This window comes from Salmo trutta, chromosome 23 (assembly GCF_901001165.1).
Source record: "Salmo trutta chromosome 23, fSalTru1.1, whole genome shotgun sequence".
Classification (NCBI taxonomy): domain Eukaryota; kingdom Metazoa; phylum Chordata; class Actinopteri; order Salmoniformes; family Salmonidae; genus Salmo; species Salmo trutta.
The window spans coordinates 34,169,406-34,194,227 of record NC_042979.1 but is presented as its reverse complement, the minus strand read 5'-3'; the positions used below and the strand labels follow the sequence as shown (position 1 = coordinate 34,194,227).

The 24,822-nt window shown below is 41.7% G+C and overlaps 1 protein-coding gene across 2 annotated transcripts in view; it reads right to left on the bottom strand.

Moving 5' to 3' along the window:
• LOC115159858 (electrogenic sodium bicarbonate cotransporter 1) overlaps positions 1 to 10,356 on the bottom strand; it is an 88,855-nt gene extending 78,499 nt beyond the window's left edge. The window contains exon 1 of one of the 2 annotated variants that reach the window (XM_029709930.1): positions 9,668 to 10,356. In XM_029709930.1, coding sequence (XP_029565790.1) covers positions 9,668 to 9,687 — 20 coding nt within the window. In that variant the 5' untranslated portion in view covers positions 9,688 to 10,356. The remainder of the gene's footprint in view (positions 1 to 9,667) is intronic. The other variant, XM_029709929.1, reaches the window with a different exon arrangement.
• Between the last annotated feature and the right edge of the window lie 14,466 nt (positions 10,357 to 24,822).

The following is a 24,822-nucleotide window of genomic DNA, read 5'->3' as shown; positions in this document are numbered from 1 at the left end:
AGATATGATTGGGGCCAGAGCATAACCATAACATTGAAGCAAAGCCCCAACATCAAACACACAGGGGAAAGGAGTAGCCTGTGGGCCTGGTGTTGTGCCATCCTGCCAAGCGCTGCCAAATACTGGTCTCTGACTCTCCTTTGGTTTTTCAGTCTTGAAAGAAAGAATGGAGGAAAGAATAGAGGAATGGTTGAGTTTCAACAGAGTTGAGTGTTGAGCAGCATCAAAGCAACCTTGAGTTTCATTGTGAAGTATAGTAGGGAGTGAAATGGAAGGGTTGTACTGTACTCCATCTTCATCTCCCACCATTCTCCTTGTCCTGTTTCGTCTTCAGTCTCTCCAGGACAGTATGTGCCTTCCTGGTAAGAACAGTTACAGAGCGTCATCTCTGTCACACAGAGAGCAGGCCATGGCTTCAGCCAGTCTCTCCAGGTTACTACATGCCTTCCAGGCAAACAGCTATAGAGAATCATCTTATAGTTGTCAGAGAGCCGGCTATAGCTTCAGTCAGTCATCCAGCCAGTCAGTCAGTCAGTCAGTCAGTCAGTCAGTCAGTCAGTCAATCTTTCAAGAGTCCCTGAGGTGTCATTGGTGATGTGACGAAGTCAGCTCTTCCTCTGAGGCTCTGGGGCTCCGTTTAAGGACTTAGGGAAATATCTGTTCCGACAGCTGCAGGCGCAGAGGGAGAGTGAGAGAGCCTTGGAATGTACAGGGTCAGGGGTCATTCCTATTCACATTAACTAAAAAGATGAGGAAGATCTGGTTGGTGGTTTGAGAGGGTTTCTGAGAACCCTCTCTGAGTCTCAGAAAGCCACATTTCAACATCTGTAAGTTGTATGTTAATCAAGCAATAATGGTCCAAGAGTGAATTAAGTTATAGTGGCTTACTTCCATCCTTTTATAAAAGCTTAAAAGGATACACCCAGAGGAAGTTGCTGCCACTATTTTGACTTAATTTCCTGTCCTTGAGAGGAAATGCACGTTTAGGTTCCACCTACAAAGAATGACAAAGGCTACTTGTACATAGTCACAAATTGGGTGTGGGAATTTCCATGTGGCGTTGTTAAACATCAACCACCAGTGTAGCTAGCTAGCATGCTAACCTCATCAAGCTAAATGTTATCAGTTGTTGCATTTTACTACACCGTAATCAAAACATTTGCCAGCTGGCTCTATGGCTGGTTCTGGAGCTGGATTTGTCATAAGTATTGATTTAGTGAAAACTTTGCCACAGATGGAAACCACTGGTCTCTTTGACTTCACCATTATTGTTATCTACAAAGTTTTGGCATCTTTCATAAATTGCAGCTGCGAATCCACCATAGAAATAGTTAGGAATTATAGGATGAAGCACTGGTAATATAGATAACTATTGAAAGAGACTAGCTAAAAAAATAAATGATAATAGAAAAATTATCCAATGGATTATGACATTTTCCTGGTTTAAAAAAAGTGGAGGTGCAAAAACCTCTGCAGCCCCTGAAAATAATTTGTATGTCATATCATAGGAAAAGACACCACATTGACATGGATTTGCACGAAGTGGGCAGTTCGGATGTCACTTCAAGCACAAATATATAATTCTTTGACTAAACTATGACTTACTGATTTCAAATCGTTGTGCAACACCCATTTTATTTTTTTAAACCATTTTCGAATAAGGCTGTAACGTAACAAAATGTGGGAAAAGGGGTCTGAATACATGCACTGTACATCAACTTTAAAAAAGGCACACGTAGCCTAAATATCAATACATACACAAACTATCTAGGTCAAATAGGGGAGAAGCGTTGTGCCGTGAGGTGTTGCTTTGTCCGTTTTTTAAACCAGGTTTGCTGTTCATTTAAGCAGTATGAGATGGAAGGGAGTTCCATGCAATAATGGCTCTATATATATATATATAATACTGTACGCTTTCTTGAACTTGTTCTGGATTTGGGGACTGTAAAAAGACCCATGGTGGCATGTTTGATGGGGTTTGGTGTGTCAGAGCTGTGTGTAAGTTGACAATGCAAACAATTTGGAATTTAACATAATGTTTCTTATGACTGCATCACTTCTTCTTTCAGTCTCTCCTCAACTCTTAGCCAAGAGAGACTGGCATATAAATAATATGTATCAGCCCTCTGATTACAATGACAAGCCAGATGTGCCGCTCTGCTTTGGGCCAGCTGCAGCTTAACTAGGTCTTTCCTTGCAGCACTCTACCGGACAATAATTAAGATAAACCTAGAGCATGCAGGACTTGCTTTTTGGAATGTGGTGTCAAAAAAGCTGAGAATCTCTTAATTATCGACAGACCTCTCCCCATCTTTACAACCATTGAATCTATATGTTTTGACCATGACAGTTTACAATCTAAGGTAATGCCAAGTAATTTTGTCTCCTCAACTTGTTCAACAGCCACACCATTCATTACCAGATTCAGCTGAGGTCTAGAACTCAGGGACTGATTTGTACCAAATATGATCCTCTAGACAGGTACAAAATCTTTAACGGATTTACTGTACATAGCCTTCAAGTAGCATTTAGTTTAGCATTCGCCATTATAGCCTTCAAGTAGCATTTAGTTTAGCATTCGCCATGATAGCCTTCTTCTTCTGCACGCAGAGGGTGTGAAGGGGTGAGGCAGGGAGAGGAGGGGATGCAGCCGGTTCAAGTAACAGAGTGTAACAGAGTGATAGGGCCTTCATTCTAGCCTTGCCACAAGAGGGGGAGGGGGGAGAAGCGAGAGAGAGCGAGAAGGGTCATGTTGCAGCAGGCTCGATGCTGGGGATGGATGGGGTCATGGGACTAGAGCTCCTACCACACCAGGGGCCCCATATACCCCCAGGACAGGAGCCACATAATCAGCCTGTGATGAGGTTTCTAACAGGGTGGGCTTTATGGGGAACACTGCACAGGGATGGACATACACACACCAAGGGGTGCACAGACACTGCACAGACATACACACACCAAGGGGTGCAGGGCTAGACGTACAGTATACCCACACCAGTGGTGGGCGAGAGATGTGGAATGTTCAGCATTCCCACCTCGGGAAAAACAAGACCCTTTCCCCCTTTTTCAACATGAATGAAAAACATCCTCACAAGGACATATTTTTTTGTAAAGCCGCCACATGGATTGACTCTCACCTTGTCTGACACACACATTCTATACTATATAAATTCACCTCTAAAATTACTGGCAACCACGATGAAGATACTGTAAAAAATACTGTACAAAATAAATAATATAAATACTGAGCTATATCGAATGCGCAATTTTGGGGGAAATTATTTTATACTAATACAATTGCTCAGAGAAAGAGACTTTGTTTAACAAGTAATAAAAACCATTCTCAGAAAGGTAGGGATGGGAATAATTTTGACTCCCTTTGCGAGATTAACAGCACTGAGCCTTTTCTAAAATGTTTTATGAGATTGGAGAACACATTGGGAGGGATGTTAGACCATTCCTCCGTACATAATCTTTCCAGGTCCTTGATATCCTTAGTCTGCACTTATGGACTGCCCTCTTCAATTCAAACTACAGGTTTTCAATGGGGTGAAAGTCCGGAGACTGAGATGGCCATTGTAAACATTTTCTTTTGTGGTCAATTAACCATTTCTCTCTGGATTTTGATGTGTGCTTGGGGTTAGTGTCTTGCTGGAAGATCCACTTGAGGCCAAGTTTCAGTCTCCTGGCAGAGGCAACCAGGTTTTTGGCTAAAATGTCCTAGTAGCGCCACTGTTGTGCGTGGCCAAAGAGCTCTATTTCCATGTCATCTGACCATAGCGTCGGTTCCAATCCACAGGACCCTGTATAGCTTTATTTGATTGCTCTAAATAAAAGGTTTTTTCTGGAAAACCTTCCAAAGAGCCTATTGACATGGAGGTGATGTCTGATTGTACATGTGGGAAGTAGGTGACCAAGTTCCCGAAATTCTCCAACTTTGGCCCTTGGATTTTTATTTTCCTCCTAAACCATCGTCCTCACTGTGTATCCTTTTAAACTTGGATTAGCTAACAAAACGTGCCATTGGAACACAGGAGTGATGGTTGCTGATAATGGGCCTCTGTACGCCTATGTAGATATTGCATAAAAAATCTGCCGTTTCCAGCTACAATAGTCATTTACAACATTAACAATGTCTACACTGTATTTCTGATCAATTTGATGTTATTTTAATGGACAAAAATGTTTGATTTTCTTTAAAAAACAAGGATATTTCTAAGTGACCCCAAACTTTTGAACTGTAGTTTATTTGCAAAACTTGCCCCACGCAACAGCGGGCAGTCTGGTCAGCATGTTAGTCAAGGCCTACATCAGTGGCTCAGGGGGAAGAGCAGGTTGAGGACCTTGATTGCCTGCACCCTGGCTTCCCTAGCTCTCTCACGTGGTTGCTTTTGCAGTGTGCTTGGAAAAATATATTTAGGAAACTTACTAACAGCTCTAAAGGATTGTACAAAGACTATCTTTCCTAGTGGCTGTGCACTTTCAAAGGATGCACTATGCAGAAATCGCTCTGCCATTTGCTAAAATTCTAATAGGTCGCCTAAAAATTGTCAAAGACCCCAGCCATAGACTGTTCTCTCTACTACCGCATGGCAAGCGGTACCGGAGTGCCAAGTCTAGGACAAAAAGGCTTCTCAACAGTTTTTACCCCCAAGCCATAAGACTCCTGAACAGGTAATCAAATGGCTACCTGGACTATTTGCATTGTGTGCCCCCAAACCCTCTTTTTACGATGCTGCTACTCTCTGTTTATCATATATGCATCGTCACTTTAACTATACATTCATGTACATACTACCTCAATTGGGCCGACCAACCAGTGCTCCCGCACATTGGCTAACCAGGCTATCTGCATTGTGTCCCGCCACCCGCCACCCACCACCCGCCAACCCCTCTTTTACGCTACTGCTACTCTCTGTTCATCATATATGCATAGTCACTTTAACCATATCTACATGTACATACTACCTCAATCAGCCTGACTAACTGGTGTCTGTATGTAGCCTCGCTACTTTTATAGCCTCGCTACTGTATATAGCCTGTCTTTTTACTGTTGTTTTATTTCTTTACTTACCTATTGTTCACCTAATACCTTTTTTGCACTATTGGTCAGAGCCTGTAAGTAAGCATTTCACTGTAAGGTCTACACCTGTTGTATTCGGCGCACGTGACAAATAAACTTTGATTTGATTTGAATTTCAGTTAATGTGACAAAACAAGGAAGTATATTGTAGAGAATCATTGTGCCATCTAAACCGCTATGATATATATTTTCCATCACCAAAAAAACGAAACCGAAGACCAAAAACAAAATGTAAGAACGGGAAGCATAGAAATGGTGCACATTGAAGCAGTAGATCAGTTCTAAGACTTGCTTTCAATGAGAATGGCAGATCTATAACTCACATTTCCATGTGAATCTGGTCGGGTCGTCCAAAAGGTTTAAGTTTTAAGTCACTTTTGTAATTCCCACAGATCCTCCAAAAAAAAGTTATACAGCTGCACCATTGAGATCATCCTGACTGGCTGCATCACCACTTTGTAGGACAACTACAAGGCACCCGACCGCAAGGAGCTACAGGGGGTAGTGAGTACGGCCCAGTACATCACTGGAGCCAAGCTCTTCCTGCCATCCAGGAACGCTATACCAGGCGGTGTCAGAGGAAGGCCCAAAACATTGTCAAAGACTCCAGCCACCCAAGCCATAGACTGTTCTCTCTGCTACCGCACGACAAGCAATACCGGAACGCCAAGTCTGGAACTAACAGGACCCTGTGTAGCTCCTACCCCGAAGACATAAGACTGCTAAACAATAGTGCTAAATAACTAGTCAAGTGGAAACCCGGACTACCTGCATTGACCTTTTCTTGCACTAACTCTGTCGCAGCAACTATGCACACACACACACACACACACACACACACACTCTGAACTCCACCCAAACACTCACACCAACACACACCCACACATAACATAAGCACACATGCACACTGATGCCACACAAACACTTTCACTCTCACCACATACACTGCTGCTACTGTCTTATCTATCCTGTTGCCTAGTCATCCCTACCTACAGTGCTTTCAGAAAGTACTCACACCCCTTAAATTGTTGTGTTACAGTCTGAATTTAAAAATAATTAAAATTGAGATTGTGTCACTGGCCTACACACAATACCATAATGTCAAAGTGGAATTAAAACATTTTTAAATGAAAAGCTGAAATGTCTTGAGTCAATAAGCATTCAACCCCTTTGTTATAGCAAGCCTAAATAAGTTTAGGCGTAAAAATGTGCTTAACAAGTCACATAAGTTGCATGGACTTATTCTGTGTGCAATAATAGTGTTTAGTTAATTATTCAAAAATCATGTTAATCGCTGTACCCCACACATACAGATAATTGTAAGGTCCCTCAATCAAGCAGTGAATTTCAAACACAGATTCAACCACAAAGACCAGGGAGGTTTCCAAATGCCTCGCAAAGAAAAGCATCTATTGGTAGATGGGTCAAAAAAATTTTTAAAAGCAGACGCTGAATATTCCTTGAGCGTGGTGAAGTTATCAATACATCCAGTCAAGCGGAATAGAGCTGAGCACAGCCAAAATCCTAGAGAAAAACTTGGTTCTGTCTGCTTTGAAATAGTCACTGGGAGACAAATTCACCTTTCAGCAGGACAATAACCTAAAACACAAGGCCAAATATACACTGGAGTTGCTTACCAAGCTGACATTGAATGATACAGAGTGACCTAGCTACAGTTTGACTTAAATCAGCTTGAAAATCTATGGCAAGACTAGAAAATGGCTGTCTAACAATGATAAACAACCAACTTGACAGACCTTGAAGAATTTAAAAAGTAATAATGTACAAATATTGTACAATCCAGGTGTGCAAAGCGCTTAGAGACTTACCCAGAAAGACTCACAGCTGTAGTCACTGCCAAAGGTAATTCTAACATGTATTGACTCAGGGGTGTGAATACTTATGTAAATGATATATTTCTGTATTTGATTTTCAATAAATTTGCAAAAATGTATTGTTTTCACTTTGTTATTATGGGGTGCAGATGGATGAGAGAAAAATATATATCTAATCAATTTTGAATTCAGGTTGTAACACAACAGAATGTGGAATAAGTTAACGGGTATGAATACTTTCTGAATGCACTGTTCATGTACATAGCTTCCTCAATTACCTGGTTCCCCTGCACATCGGCTCAGTACTGGCACTCCCTCTATATAGCCATGTTTTTGTTTTACTCGTTATTGTTATTCACTGTGTATTTATTCCTTGTGTCGATTTCCATTATTTTTTTATCTTTAAACTCTGCATTGTTTGAAAACGACCTGCAAGTATGCATTTCACTGTTAGTCTACATCTGTTGTTTATGAAGCATGTGACAAATAAAATTTGATTTAGGTTACAAAATCTAACCCGCATAGCACCTAATCAGTCTGAAGCGTCTGTCACTGGTTTCCTGTATCCGCTCTCTAAAGTAAAGACAACAGGAAACAACGCACTGATAAATCCAGACAGTAAGTAGATGAGGGCTCCCAAGTGGCGCAGCGGTCTAAGGCACTGCATCTCAGTGCTAGAGGCGTCACTACAGGCCTTGGTTCGATTCTAGGCTGTATCACAACCAGCCATGATTGGGAGTCCCATAGGGCGGTGCACAATTGGCCCAGCGTCGTCCGGGTTTGGCCGGGGTAGGCTGTCATTGTAAATAAGAATTTGTTGTTCTTAACTGACTTACCTAGTTAAATTTAAAAAAATAAAGATGACATCATGACAGAAAATAATGATTTCCCTGTCAAATGTAATCCGATTAGTGGGTTAGTCACTGAGAAAACAAAATATAAATAATGAGGAATCATATTTTTTAGTAAAGGTTGTGCCAAAAGTATTTTACAATGTGGTTCCTTGTCAAACTATGAAGCAATAAATGTACATTGAATGAGTATGGAAATGATTCACAAGGAGATCACAAATGGCAATATATCGCAAAGATTCTCTTTGCTCTATTTTTCATTGCATGTGACCAGATGATCTCTTTTCCACCACCCAGTTTCTGCTTCATACATATTTACCAGAATAAATCTACAGCATGAATAGATTACATATAATGTACAAAAAAAAAAAGAGTATAATGTCATCTGGAGGTTTAGATCTAAAGAGAAAGAACGTGTAGTTTAGAAACCTATACAACCCACACAAAACTTTCCAACAAGGCGCATGTTCCTGAGAGGCAAGCGATGTTGGTTGGCTATACCATAGATCATCTATTATATTAACAAGATAGTTGAGTGTCTGCTCTAACAACGGAAAGACACGTCCTTAAAGATGGAAGTAGGGCGGGAGGAGGCGAAATCAAGTGGGCCCATTCTAGCCAATGAGAGGGCAGATATTCATGTGAACAACAGATAATGTCCATATAAAGTAATTTTTTTCCAAAGTTGCCAAAATGCCACATATCAGTGCATTCATAACAACATAAACATTACAAAACTTATATTCGATCAAATAAGCCTCACGTAGCAAATTAGCAATTACATTTTTTGTTTTACAAATTCACTCATTGACCTCCATACAAAAAATTCTCACTTTGTGGTCTTATTTTCGTGGACAGATGTTGTTAACCTAACATAGCAGAAGTAAAAGAAATGCCTGAAACTAGATCCAAGACACAGATCTTAAGGACAAGAAAAAAAAACTTTTGTGAAAGGTTCTCTTTTGTACTGTTCAACCAATCCAGTAAATGTGGAGGAGGAGTTAAGATAGAGCGGAAGTCGTGTCACATGGCTCTTTCTATTTCCCCTGAAAACCGGAACATCCGGTTGTTGGGGACTCAGCAGAGGCTAGGGCGGAGTAAACGCTCTCGCTTTGCCTCTTCCTCTCTGGCTATACTTTCAGGAGAGGCCACACAGACCGCAGGAGAGTTACAAATATGCTGAAGTTGAGTTACCACGTTTTGTTGTGTTGTCACTATTCAGACATGTATGTATTCATAAATTACTTCACCCTGACGAGCGATAACACTTGGCTCTAGTGTCTTATTTAGACACGTACAATCTAATTGATTGTGACAGGCTCTCGGAAAAGAAGATTATCGTGCACTCTCATGCCTCAGCCTTGGAGAAGCGGCGGTAACAGACAGCTTATCCAGACCTCATTTGTGTATACGATCTGTTAGCTACTGAGAATTAAGCAATGTAGGGTGCTAAATAGTTAACATGGCTAATTCGCTTTACCACAAAGCACCTTCCTCGAAAGGTTGTAATTGATTATTTCATAGTTTCCCCCTGCTTTTAAGGTTTCTCAAAAGGTAAACAATGCCATGCCAGATTCAATGCAATAAAGATTTTCCATGATGGAACACTTTTGGCGACAAAATGGCTTTGCGTAATTACGCGTAGATTCCAGTATAATGGCAGTGGTTAGCGTGTGTTGAAATATGAACTCTATCCAAGTGGCTAGTATTAGGAACATCTGCTAACGTTACTCAGCAGTAACGTGATAGGCTATTAAATTACCTCACTTCTGACCGGGACAATATTTGAAGCGCAACATGCCCAGTCCAACAGACACCACCAAAACCACTACATAGGCTAGTGGAAAATAAAGATTAACTTTAGGAAATAGACACTAAAAAAACTGGTTCATACTCACTTATTTTTGTCGGTGCTCATTCTGCCGGAGTTTTGTCCAGCTTTTCCTCGGGGATGACTCCAGAAGACTGAAGCCGATGTCCCAATCGCCTTGCTCAATGAAAGCAAGAAAGTTGAGATTTGTTTCAAAACAATGCGTACAAACTGTTTTACACGAAACAATTTAGCAACGTTGGTCTCACTCCATTAAGCAACTCTCTCCTGCCTTTGAGAAGAAAGAATAATCTCTTAAAGAAAAGTTATTAAAATGCGTATACAACTATCTGGCAGGAGTCAATGATATTTAATCGGTTCGACAACACATATAGAAACGGACTTTTAGATTATGTATACCGCGATAGCTTTTATCACACCATTCTAAATAAATCTTCTAAGTTTCGCGATCGTTTTCGTATTTCTCTGCGCGTGTCTGAAGAAGCTCTGAGTGCGGCGTGTCTTTTTCCATTTTTTAAAGTTCCATCCCTCTTTCAACGTCACGCCACAAGTGGGAGGTAGAGGTCAAAAAGTGAGAGGTACGGGCTCTGCTGGATTTCCAGTTATCACACATCTTTCCAATAATGAATTTATCAGCGGCATTTCTCAGTAGGCCTATGAATGAATTATAGGTCAACATTCCAAGGCCGATTCATAGCCTAATAAGGGATCATTATAACATGTGAAATCACCAAATTACAATTTTTTTACTCATTTTGTTGTTGATAAATATAAGCTAATGATTAATATGTGATTAATACATTTATCCACTACTATGAATTTGAAATTGCTATTTCTTTTTTAAAACTGTTTGGATTATGTGTGTATTGTATCAGTGGAGGCTGGTGGGAGGAGCTGGTTTCCATATGTGTGATGCCGTTCCAGCCATTACAATGAGACTGTCCTCCTTCCTATAGCTACACTGCTAGATTTTATTTGAACCTTTGTTTAACTAGGCAAGTCATTTTCAATCACGGCCTAGGAACAGTGAGTTAACTGCCTTGTTCAGGGGCAGAACGACAGATTTCTTTTTACCTTGTCAGATCGGGGATTATGTTTTGCAACCTTTCGGTTACTAGTCCATAATAACCACTAGGCTACCTGCCGCCCCATTTTACTACACTGTTGGAGCTAGAAACATACGCATTTCGCGGCACCTGCGATGACATCTGCAAATCTGTGTACGCGAACAAAAAAAAGTAACTGCACTAAACTACCTACACTAAAAGCTCATCTATATTTCATGGCCATGATAGGTCTATCATACAGGTACACATTTACACCCGACAGCCTCTTTTATTGTGTAAATTCACCGCCTGTCTGATTATCAACTAATTTCTAGGTAAATTGGTAATAGATTGGTTTGCAATTTAACACTGCCCGCGGCACCTTGCTCAGCCTATAAAGCTCAAAGACCCTCCAGACCAGGTAGTTAGTACAGCTCCATCTTCTGGGCATATGCTATGCACTTCAGGTAGGCTTTGCAGTGACCAACTGGGAATGTTTCCTCAAGGATCACACAAAACATCCCTATGGTCCTTCATAATGGTAGCCTATTTTTTTTTTTGCTGTTCATAAAACATCCCAAATGACTACCAATGAAGAAATACATGTTTTTCCCCCCTTTCTCATTCATATTGAAAAACACACAAGGCATGAAAGTGAAACCAAGCTATACATACTCATTATAGTACCCATGCAGGTCAATACATTTAAAAGGCTTTAAAAAATAATATTTACAAATGATCAGGGGCGCAACTTTGGTTTTAGAAGTGGGGGGGACATAATTATTATGATATCTTTTTTATCCAGTCGGATAAACACTTCCAACAGCCTAACGGACCGCTCAGAGGCATCCGCATGGTCCTAAAGCACACCCCTGCCTCGTTTTGTATCACATTCCAATAATAAGACTGGGGGGGACAAAAATGCAATTTCAGAATGTGGGGGGGACATTCCCCCGTCCACAGTGAAATTGCGCCCCTGAAAATCATTGACATCATTAATTACAAAACAGCATCAAATACAGTGTCACTTTGTTTGACAGGTTCCACATCTCCACACTGGCTCCCCTCCAGGGCAAACTGTGATGGTGATCTGCTAATGTTTACAAGGTACTGAGAAACTATTGACCTTGATGAAAAGCACACAACAAGCTGTTAGCACATCATGAATAATGATATTAATGTGAGTGTAATTAGTGCTTCAGGTCAGTGCAAGTGTTTGATGTGGATACAATGTGGAGCAATGCTTGAATGTGCGAAAGGATGACAGTACTGCAACTGGACAGGAAGTGCAAGAATAATTCACATCAATAACCACATTTCCATCCAGTTTTTATTTGAGTAAAGTCATACCTTATTAAAAAAAAATGTTTTCCATGGTGGAATCTTTTTGTGTCTGTAAAATTAATTGTGTGCGAAATGGCGGTAAAAACGCAGATATTGATATAATAACCATCATATGGAAGTAAACTTAGCGTCACGTGATGATATGGTGTGCGGTCCTCCTACTACGACTCCAGAAACCATGCAGTTTATTTGGATACAGATTAAATTATGATGAACTTCACAGGGTGGTGCTTTACAATAAGTATCTAGGGTCTTATTCTGGTGGCATGATGATCGATGCTTGACTGCCTTTTGACAAATACAAATATTCTCGCCCTTTATCCATAATAATCTAATCATGTAGACTAGCCTACTGTACCAGCACAGCCTACCTGCACTGTACCTGCGAGCTGTTGGCTAGAGCGCACGTGCCAAAACCAGAATAGGCACATTTGCTATTTAACGCAGCAGTTTTTGTGACAAAACTATCCGTTGAATTGAACTTTAGATTTTTATTTGATACATGAAAACTTAAGCAAAAAATTACATTTTGTGTGCACTATGTCATCACTTACCCATTTTTATCTGCAGCAAGTCCATTTTTCTCTTAGGCTCAAACTAGACATACAAATGCTCCTGTTGACTGGGCCTCCTTCAGAGCGCAAAGAAACAAACGTACAGGATTGACCAGGAAATCCAAATCAGATTACTATTAAATGCAGTCACAGAGAACCTAAACAACCCTACCAAGTTCTGGAAGATAATCAAATCAGTGTCAGGCTCTAATGTATCCTCTGGCCTTCCTGACCATTTAATGGGGAATGGGGAATTAGCTCAATTGGTAGAGTGCTTGCTTAGCATGCGAGAGGTAGTGGGATCGATGCCAACATTCTCCAAAAACACTTTCTAGCCTTCCCTGTTGCTCAGTTGGTAGAGCATGGTGTTTGCAACGCCAGGGTTGTGGGTTTGATTCCCACGGGGGGCCAGGCCAGAAGAAAAAAAAATGTATGAAATGTAAGTCGCTCTGGATAAGAGCGTCTGCTAAATGACTAAAAACTTAAAACAAAAAAACTAATGACGGATTCTAATGAAGTGAAGGATATAGCTGATATTGTGGGGGTTTTAACAAGCACTTCATATCTGCTGGCTCAATGTTTGATAATGGTGGGTCCCAGGCCTCTAATGTAAGCTATGTTACAGTAAACTAAGATATAGGCCCTCATGTGAACCATTTTAACTTTGAGATTGTTTCTTATGCTGAGGTCTATAAAGCACTAAAGGCAATACACACTAAAAAGTCTGCTGGATCCCTACCTCTTAAAGATAACAGCTGGTATTAGTACTGAACCTGTGGCTCACATTTTCAACTTGAGTCTCTTGACCAATTCCATACCCAGCATTTGGAAATCAGCTTATGTCCTCCCACTGCTAAAGGGTGGAGATCCCTCAGATGCTAATAACTATCGTCCTATCTCTAAACTCCCTATCTTGGCCAAAGTCTATGAATCCCTAGTGAACTCAGTTAAAAAACTTCTTAATTTAAAAGAACATACTGAGCGGGGTTCAGTCTGGCTTTAGATTGGGACACAGCACCACAACTGCAGCTATGGCAGTGGCAAATGACATCATAAATGCACTTCATAAAAAGCAGCATTGTGCTGCTCTGTTTGTTGATTTATCCATGAATTGTTGCTAGCTAGACTCAGTAACATTGGTCTCAATGAAGGGGCAGTAAATTGGTTTAGGAACAATCTTTCTGACAGAACACAATGTGTATATGCTGACAATAACAAGTCTAGCTTTCTTGAGATTAATATAGGTGTGCCCCAGGGTTCCATTTTAGCTCCTGTGTTGTTTTCAATTTGTATTAATGATTTGGGAAATGAGATGCAACCAGCAAAGTTGCATCTATATGCAGATGATACAGTCATATATTAATGTGCTCCTTCTCTGGTTCTGTAATGAACACGATGGGAGACAGAGAGCTGGTTTCAAGCGCAGGGCGCAGCAGGTGTTCATTTGTAAAGGACCACAGGAGGAGGCAGGTAGCTGGGTCCAGGGGCAGGCAGAAGGTCATACACAGGGGGCCCAAAAAGGCAACACTACAGGCAGGGAAAAGGCTAGTAACGTCGTCCAGGAGATCAGGCAATAGGTGATTACAGGAAATCCGATAGGCTAAAGTACAGTACAAACAGATCTATGTGTTTGAGAGTGTGAGTTGGAAGCAGGCGTTACAGGTTCAGGCTGTTGAAGAGCTCCAGACTGATTTTCAGTCACTGCATGCCTTCCTTTATTGTCTACAACTGGTCTTGAATGTACAAAAAATGTATGACCTTTACCAGAGCTCGCACTGAGCCAGAGAAGGTTAGCATTTTCACATCTGGTGACTTATCCATTGAAAAAGTGTCATCCTACAAATACCTAGGTATACGGTTGGATGACAAGTTGTCCTTTAAAGTTCATATTGATAATCTTGTGAGGAAGCTTAAATTGAAATTGAGTTTTTATTTTCGTTATAAGGCTTGCTTCCCGCTTATGGCTAGAAAGAAGCTTGTTCAGGCCACTTTTCGTGCTGTAATTGATTATGGTGACTTGTTGTATAAGCATGCAGCCTCCTCTGTCTTACAGAGACAGGACTCTGATAATCATGCATCCTTGCGCTTTATTACAAATGCCAAGTCACTCACCCACCATTGCACCTTGTACCAAATGTTTGGTTGGACCTCACTTTATATGCGCAAAAAGGCACATTTGTATGTGTTAATCTACAAAGCCCTTTTGGGTAAACTCCCTCTTTACCTCTGTAGTCTGGTCTCCTTCACCACCAGCAGTTACCATACCCGGTCTGCTAGGTGGTTGCTACTTAAAGTCCCCAGGACATTTACAGTATTAGGCAAGACTGCCTTCTCGTCTTGTGCACCAGAGGCATGGAATAGTCTACAATCCATGCTTCATCTAGATAGCCTCTGAATGAATTTACATTTTGATGGGAGACTGAGAGCTGGTTTCAAGCGCAGTACGCAGCAAGTGTTTATTGGTAAAGGACCACAGGAGGAGGCAGGTAGCTGGGTCCAGGGGCAGGCAGAAGGTCATACACAGGAGGAGGCAGGTAGCTGGGTTCAGGGCCAGGCAGAAGGTCATTCAAAGGGGGCCCAAAAAGGCAACAGGAGTGTAAATACTTATTTTAGGCTGGATCATGTTGAATTGTATTGTTGTATGTTTTAGTTCTGTAATGTATTGATTGTTGCTGCCTTCTTGGCCAGCTCTCCCTAGATAAATACTATTGGTCTCAATGGGCTTTTACTGGTTAAATAAAGGTTAAATAAATCAAATAAAATTTGGTATAATTCTACAATATTTAAAATATTTCTGATTGAATGTAATAATCTAGTTAAGACATCCATAGTTAATAACAAAAAGAATGACATGTTCTTCAGTCATTATAATGCGATTTTTTCTGAGTGAATACAATTGCCCTTTTTTCTTTCTTTTTAGTATGTATTTAAAGTCTCTTCTTGTTTTTACCTGTGTGGTTTGTTTTGCGTAAGACATGTTTGATATAGTGATGTAAATTGTTGATTGCTGGTAATTTGTATAAAAAAAGAATACAAAAAAAGCAAGTCCACTTTGAGGGAAAAAAACACTAGTTGAAGAATTCACATATTTTCGTTATGCGGATTCTAGAATATTTGCATGATAATCTGTCTCCAATTGATTGGAAACCCAGTTAGTGTGTGTGTGTGTGTGTGTGTGTCTAACTAATGGCTTTTTGTGATATCAGCCATAGCATTGGTGTTTACTCTCAACATGAAACAGTAACATTAGCAGATCTTCAGGACGAATTTCCATAAGTGAAACATATGTATGTAGCCGTCTTTTGCTGTGTTCACGTACTAGTCGGTACTAGGAAATTCAGAAATGTACGACTTGCTAACTGGTTGTAGTTATAAACGTGCCACATTCAACCAGTTAGCAAGTTGGAAATTTCAGTTTCCTCGTACCAACTCGCACATGAACGCGGCATTTATCAACATCCCTGTACTAATAAGGAAGACTTACGTTGAAACGTGTCACCTGTTCAGTGGCAACCCGTCATTCAGGGCAGAGCCCCACCTGTTTTGAGCCCCACCTGTTTTGACCCCCACCTGTTTTGAGCCCCACCTGTTTTGAGCCCCACCTGTTTTGCATGTTATTTTTGCATTAATACGTGTCACATATCAGTTTGCAGACAATGTAAAAACAATCATTGAGTTAATAAAGCCGCATACAAACATGTTTTTTGTTGTTGTTTTTTTGCTTTCTTGAGTTTTTGCAGTTATAAAATGCAGGTGTTTCAGCCTTGCTCAGTGTTCTGTCATTCATGGGGACACTATGTGAGTGCAAAATCTATGGGTAGAGCTAAAAACATTCAATCCCCTTGGGTGCTGCCATAGATTCATTGTTTTTCTTGGAAAACCCTTCTCATCCCTCTACCAATAACTTGACTGTAGTCAGTGATAACAGGATGTTTTTCACTACTACCCTCCAAACAGCTTTCTTAACAAAAATACCAGCTAAATATAGTCACATCTATGTACTTAGAGATGCGGGCTCCACAGGATATGTAGTTACTACACATCCTACCAATAGTTCATTTGTCAACAGCACGGTGTAAAAAACACACAAAAACTCATGGTGAAACTGATGTGTACTGATGTGTGATGAAACTGATGTGTGATTACTTTCTAAACAAATTCATTGTAGGTCAATATTCCAAGGCCTATAATAACTTATTATAAAATATGTAATAAATGTCCAATAAATAGGCCCTACCACACAATTATTGTATTTTTTAGATAAAGAATGACTGACAAATGTGATTAATAAAATATGTAATCCACTACTTTGAGTTAGAAACATAACTTTGCTATGCAGCACCTTAAAGGGCTGGAGCGGCCACACACTTTTGGCAAACCAAGAACTCCACCAAATGTAACTGCACTAAACTGCACTCAAAGCTCATCTACAGGTAACAGACAAAATAAAGGAAATACTTGAGTAAATGAGGGATACAAAGTATATTGAAAGCAGGGCTTCCACGCAGGTGTGGTTCCTGAGTTAATTAAGCAATTAATACATCCCAACATGCTTAGGGTCATGTAAACACATGCCCAGTTGACCATTATTTTGGCTACCATGGCTAGAAAAAGAGATCTCAGTGACTTTCAAAGAGGGGTCTCAAAGGAGCATAGGGTGTTTAAAGGGTTGAGTCTCAGTCACCAGATCTCAACCCAATTGAACACTTATGGGAGATTCTGGAGCAGCACCTGAGACAGTGTTTTCCACCACCATCAACAAAACACCAAATTATAGAATTTCTTGTGGCAGAATGGTGTTGCATCCGTCCAATACAGTTCCACACACTTGTAGAATCTATGCGAAGACAGATTGTGATGGCCCAACACCCTATTAAGACACTATATGTTGGTGTTTGCTTAATTTTGGCAGTTACCTGTACAGTCGTGGCCAAAAGTTTTGAGAATGACACAAATATTAATTTTCACAAAGTCTGCTGCCTCAGTTTGTATGATGGCAATATGCATATACTCCAGAATGTTATGAAGAGTGAGCAGATTAATTGCTATTAATTGCAAAGTCCCTATTTGCCATGCAAATGAACTGAATCCCCAAAAAACATTTCCACTGCATTTCAGCCCTGCCACAAAAGGACCAGCTGACATCATGTCAGTGATTCTCTCATTAACACAGGTGTGAGTGTTGACGAGGACAAGGCTGGAGATCACACTGTCATGCTGATTGAGTTCGAATAACAGACTGGAAGCTTCAAAAGGAGGGTGGTGCTTGGAATCATTGTTTTTCCTCTGTCAACCATGGTTACGTGCAAGGAAACACATGCCGTCATCATTGCTTTGCACAAAAAGGGCTTCACAGGCAAGGATATTGCTGCCAGTAAGATTGCACCTAAATCAACCATTTATCGTATCATCAAGAACTTCAAGGAGAGCGGTTCAATTGTTGTGAAGAAGGCTTCAGGGCGCCCAAGAAAGTCCAGGAAGTGCCAGAACCGTCTCCTAAAGTTGATTCAGCTGCGGGATCGGGGCACCACCAGTACAGAGCTTGCTCAGGAATGGCAGCAGGCAGGTGTGAGTGCACCTGCACGCAAAGTGAAGTGAAGACTTTTGGAGGATGGCCTGGTGTCAAGAAGGGCAGCAAAGAAGCCACTTCTCTCCAGGAAAAATATCAGGGACAGACTGATATTCTGCAAAAGGTACAGGGATTGGACTGCTGAGGACTGGGGTAAAGTCATTTTCTCTGATGAATCCCCTTTCCGATTGTTTGGGGCATCCGGAAAAAAGCTTGTCCGGAGAAGAAAAGGTGAGCGCTACCATCAGTCCTGTGTCATGCCAACAGTAAAGCATCCTGAGACCATTCATGTGTGGGGGTTGCTTCTCAGCCAAGGGAGTGGGCTCACTCACAATTTTGCCTAAGAACACAACCATGAATAAAGGAATGGTACCAATACATCCTCCGAGAGCAACTTCTCCCAACCATCCAGGAACAGTTTGGTGACAAACAATGCCTTTTCCAGCATGATGGAGCACCTTGCCATAAGGAAAAAGTGATAACTAAGTGGCTCGGGTAACAAAACATCGATATTTTGGGTCCATGGCCAGGAAACTCCCCAGACCTTAATCCCATTGAGAACTTGTGGTCAATCCTCAAGAGGCGGGTGGACAAACAAAACCCCACAAATTCTGACAAACTCCAAGCATTGATCATGCAAGAATGGGCTGCCATCAGTCAGGATGTGGCCCAGAAGTTAATTGACAGCATGCCAGGGCGGATTGCAGAGGTCTTGAAAAAGAAGGGTCAACACTGCAAATATTGACTCTTTGCATCAACTTCATGTACTTGTCAATAAAAGCCTTTGACACTTATGAAATGCTTGTAATTATACTTCAGTATTCCATAGTAACATCTGATAAAAATATCTAAAGACACTGAAGCAGCAAACTTTGTGAAAATTAATACTTTTGTTACTTCAAAACTGTCTGCATCTGGGTCTTCTCCTGAGCCTTGACATATTTGCAGGTCGGATGTGGCCCATGAGCCAAGATTTTCAGACCACAATGTTGAGGATAACTAGGCCATAATAACTAATGGCCTAATCAAATGTATAATACATGTAGGAGAACTCTTGGCCACTGGTAGTGTATGAACGCATCCAATTCCAGTGGCGGTCCGTGCCCAAAGAGAGTACCAGAGGCTGCAATGTGCATTCTCTTGTGTAGCAAAAAGATCCACCTCGGCTCTCCCGAAAGTTCTCATAGCTGGTGGACAATGTGGGGTTGTAGGCGCTACTCGTCATCTCGAGGGTTGAGGGCCTCCTCTGGACATGAGGTCCACCCCCACATTGAGGTGGCCCGAAATGTGGCGTACCATCAATGAAAGAAGACACTTGGTGAGTCCACAGCTACAGTTCCTCCACCAAGGTGTGAAGAGCAGGAGATCTCACCCCTCCTTGGCAGTTCACGTACGCCACTGTGGTCCGGTTGTCTGAGCAAACCAACACATGGTGTCCTCGATGCATGGGTGCGATGTGCCGTAGCTCCAACAAAAACTTTTCTAGTTCCAAGAGGTTGATGTGGCGTTCTGTTGGAGGCCACACACCTCCGATTACCAGAGCTTGTCATGTTCCGCTCCATCCCGAGGACACCCAGTCGCATGAGATGGGTCACCAGTCGGCTCATGTGTACAATCGCCAGCTCTACTGATGGGGTGAGAACCAGCAGGTGGTCCAAATATGCCAGATCCCTGACTTTCTGGCGATGCAGCGGTTCTATTGCCGCCTCCACGCATTTGGAAAAGACGCGAGGAGCTAGGACGTATCTTGTGTACTCGTATGCCACTACTTGAAAAGCAAAGCTCAGAAACTTCCCGTGATGCCGAAGCAACGGCACATGGATGTACATGTCCCTCCAGTCAATGCTCGTGCAGAAGTCGCCCTGGTGGATATGCTCCAGAGCGCGCTTTGTCGTGATCATGCGGAAAGGTCAGACTTGTTTAAAGCCCACAGATCCAGAATTGGCCTCACACCACCCTGCCTTCTTTGGCATGAGAAAATAGGGTGAGTAGTGCCCGCTGTTTCTCTGCTCTTGGGGAACTACTGTTACCGCCTCCACCAGAAGCTCTGCAATTTCCTTGTTCAGACCTGTAACCTTCTCTGGTTACGACATCACCGTTTCTACAACAAAAGGTGGAGGGGGCAACAAAATTGAATGGCGTAACCTCGCCTCAGCGTCCGATCTATCAGGTGGGCAGAGTACAGATTTAACGCCACTCCCAATAATTATCTGATAGCAGGAGAGCGCAAAGTCGAGGAGCGTTCAGTAGAAAAAGTCTGTAGTCCTCTATGGCCCTGTCAGTCGCGGCCCGTTGGACGTTGACACAGCCCATGGGGACCCCCTTGAAAGGGAAAGGATACCTTCTGTGTGAACCGGAGGCGTCGGCGTGATGGTTACATCCGTAACCCAAGCGTGTGAGCCTGTCGAGAACACAGTGTGTGTGGGCCCAATGCCCATACTTGGCATGGTTGGAAGTGGAACCTGTAGTGCAGAGGCCGTAGAATAGCCATATGTGGTAACACAGACGCTGTTTTACTAGACCTGGAAGGGTACTCCTTAGGGGGGTCGTGGTGAGTGAGGGACAAACCCACTCTTCCCCTGCATCTGTGTGCATGAGAGGACCAGCTACAGCACTAGAGGCGGAGTGAGGTAAGGATACCGGTGGTGGCAAGCCTGCTGAGGACACGAGGGACCCGCCGTAACCAAGAGAGAGGAAGGAACATCATCATCTCTGGAAGAGCCCTCAGAACCTGAGAGTGCGTGTAAAACGCTTGAGGGGACATGCACACTGAAAAATGCCAAGCGTTTCCACCGCACCTTGGAGGACAGCAGGGGGCGGCTGTGGGCCCAAGCAAACAAAACACGTGAGTCCACAGATGCCGAGAGAGAGGAACAGCAACATTCAGTTCTTAAAGAGATACTTCGGGATTTTGGCAACGAGGCCCATTATCTACTTCCCCAGAGTCAGAGGAACTCATGCATACCATCTTTAGGTCTATGTGCATACTAGCAGATACCCATACACTTCCAATTATTGCACTAATGCTAGTTCGCATTGGCTCGCGAAACAACCTCTAACTTCCTTTATACTGGACAGAGAGACATACAAATTGTATCCATGAGTTAATCTGACTCTGAGGAAGTAGATAAAGGGCCTCATTGCCAAAATCCTGAAGTATCCTTTTAAAAGAGCTTTTGGTGGTGGCTTCTTGCTCATGATATATGACGCCGTGACTGGATCAATTTGGGCAGGATCATCTTGAGACTTATCTTGTCATGCAATTCTTCAGACAAATCTTCAGTTGCGCTGAAGAAAGTGGGAGGCTGACTGTAGAGACACGCTCCTATATATAGGGGGAGCTGTACTCCCATTGGCTGGAGTGCGTGCATAATTATTTTGTCAGGCTATTGGCTGCCTAGGCAGTGGGCTAGACCATGAGCAGCGAAGCCCCACGATATAGAACAAGCTGTTAGCACATAATGAACATGGATATTAGCGTCAGTGTAATTGGTGTGCCAGGTCAGTACAAGCTTTTGATGTGGACATGCGAGAGGATGACAGTACTGCAACTGGACAGGAAGTGCTGGACAAATTTCCATCAGTGTCTTACTAATGGCTTTTTCTGATATCAGGCATGGCATTGGTGTTTACCCTCAACATGAAACAGCTACAATACATTAGCAGGCTTCATTTCCATGAGTGAAACATTTGTGTGTGCGTGTCTTTATCTACTATTAAGGAAGATTTCCCGCTTGACAACAAAACTTTAGTCACCTGTTCTCAATCTGTACAATGGATTAAAGTGAGCTAAAAGAAATCAATCTGTGCCTTTTTGTTGAGTGCCTCGAATGAGTCCTTTTGGAAGTTTTTCTTGGTAAGCCCATCTCATCCCTCTACCAATAACTTGACTGTAGTCAGTGATAACAGGATGTTTTTCACTACTACCCTCCAAACAACACACAAATACCAGATAAATATAGTCACATCTATGTACTTAGACATACGGGCTCTGCTGGATTTCTAGTTATCACACATTCTTCCAATAATCCATTTGTCAGCAGCACGGGGTAAAAAATGTATACAAATCTCAAGGTGAAACTCATGTGTAGGCCTATCTGTTTACTTTCTAAACAAAGGAATTAAAGGACAACATTCAAAGGCCTATTGATAGCCTAATAGTAGCTTATTATAAGATATTTGATAAATGTCTAATACATAGGCCCTACAACACATATTATTTAGATAACGATTCTTAAATGTGCAATACAGCACTTTTTAAAATTGTTATTATATATATATTTTATATTTCCCCCCACTCCAGATACAAACTTATACATATGAACAACAACTTACAGAGGCACACAAACAATGACTAAATCTCATCTGCCCAGACCCGCATGCTCACACCCCTATCCCTAGTGCCTGCATTATTGTTTGCCACTTGGCCTAAAACTGTACAAATTAATTTTCTCGGTAGCCCATGCTATTTCAATATTTCATAAATAAATCAATAGATTTTTAATGATGCGTTAATGATGGCAGATTGACTGATTTCCATGTTTTAGTATGTTATTTCAAGATGAGTGATGAAAAGATAATCATCCAGCCCAAAGAGCCCCACAGCGGAGGTGTCAAGATACCCATGAAACATAGCGGTCAAACAGGGAAATGGTTCCAATCGTTTTTCCAACATTCAAGGGATTTTAGAAAACAGCAAAAATATGGGCTGTGTTTCGTGTAGGCTTACCCTGGCATGACTTTTTGAAAACCATGTAAATCTCTCTCAGACAAGGTGACTTATCAATATATTCAGCTCTATTTACTCTGTTTCGAAAATGCTAATTAGCATCAAAGTTGACATCACGCAAGACTACAAATACCTGCAAACTCCTGCACATCATCTCTAGCTGACATCTTTGCTAACAGGTATTGTGTCAATTTAAAACTTGCACAAGACAGTTCACAGAATTGTTCATTTAAAGAAACGTAGCTTATTTATTCATTACTACATTTAGCTAACATTAGATCGTTATAATCCAGAGATTCTTACCTTTGCCTCGATTCGGCAGACTCGTCCAAATCATCATGGCATTTGTTGTTTTTATGATAGTCACATTAGCAGCTAATTAGCGTTTCATTTGGGGGGGTAAATACAGGCAAATATATTGATAAAAGCCACCTTGTCCTAGAAAGATTTATAAAAACGTCACACCACGGAAAGCCTATACGGATCATAGACCTTATTTTAAGTGTTTCTAAAAAAAAAACGTTGAAAAAAAGAATTGTGTAAAATGATTGGAACCATTTCCCTGTTTGACCGCTAGGTTTTATGGGTATTATGACTCATACTGTGGTACTCTATTGAGTATCTCACTACACCCCCAAATGCCATGTCTTAAAATATGCAGACAGACGGATTAAAATTAGATTTACATTGTAATACTTTTGACAGCCAACTTTGTAGCTCCGCCCATAATTTTTGGACTTCATAGCGTTCCCAGAAAGCATGGATTATTGAGTCATTATTAGTTTTACACTTAAGACATGACTCTGTTGTTTGCTGGAGAATGTGAATTTTGTCTCTTGTATAATAAATTCTATACATTTGTTTATACTGGCTTAAGTGTTCATTTTTGTTAACTGTAATTTTGTTAGTTATGCTCGAGTTTTTGCTTGCCTGAGTTATACCTCATTATAAGCTGCAGACCATACTATTGACCAATAGAGTATTCATTTATATTTTTCGTAGCTGTCTATTTACCACCACAAACCGATGCTGGCATTAATACTGCACTCAATGAGCTGTATAGGGCAAACAAGAAAATGCACATCCAGAGAAAGCACTTCTCAGAAAGTGCAGCTAAATGTCACACCCTGATCAGTTTCACCTGTCCTCGTTATTGTCTCCACCCCCTCCAGGTGTCGCTTGTTTTCCCCAGTGTATTTATCCCTGTGTTTCCTGTCTCTCTGTGCCAGTTTGTCTTGCATGTTTCCAAGTCAACCAGCATTTTTCCCGTTCGCCTGCTTTTTGCATTCTCCTTTTTCTAGTCCTCCCAGTTTTGACCCTTGCCTGTTTATGGACTTTGTACCCTCCTGCCTGACCATTTTGCCTGCCTTGACCACGAGCCTGTCTGCCACTTTGTACCTCCTGGACTCTGATCTGGTTTTGACCTTTTTGCCTGTCCTTGACCCTTCTCTTGCTTACCCCTTTGGATTAATAAATATTGTAAGACTCCAACCATCTGCCTCTTGTGTGTGCATTTGGGTCTCGCCTTGATACTAAATGCCTACTCTGTGCTGCTTTGAGGCAAGCAACACTGAACCATGCATGAGAGCACCTGCTGTTTCTGGACGACCATGTAATCTTGCTCTCCGTAGCAGATGTGAGAAGGACTTTAAACAGGTTAACCTTCACAAGGCTGCGAGGCCAGACCAGGATGTGTACTCGGAGGATGAGCTTACGAGCTGGCAAGTGTCTTCACTGATATTTTAAACCTTTCCCTGACCCAGTCTGTAACACCTACATGTTTCAAGCAGACTACCATAGTCCCTGTGCCCAAAACATGTCTAAATGACTATTGCCCCGTAGCACTCACATTTGTGGAGTTCAACACCATAATGTCCTCCAAGCTCATCACTAAGCTCAGGACCTTGGGATTGAACACCTGGACTTCCTGACAGGCCGCCCGCAGGTGGTGAGGGCAACAACACATCTGCCACGCTGACC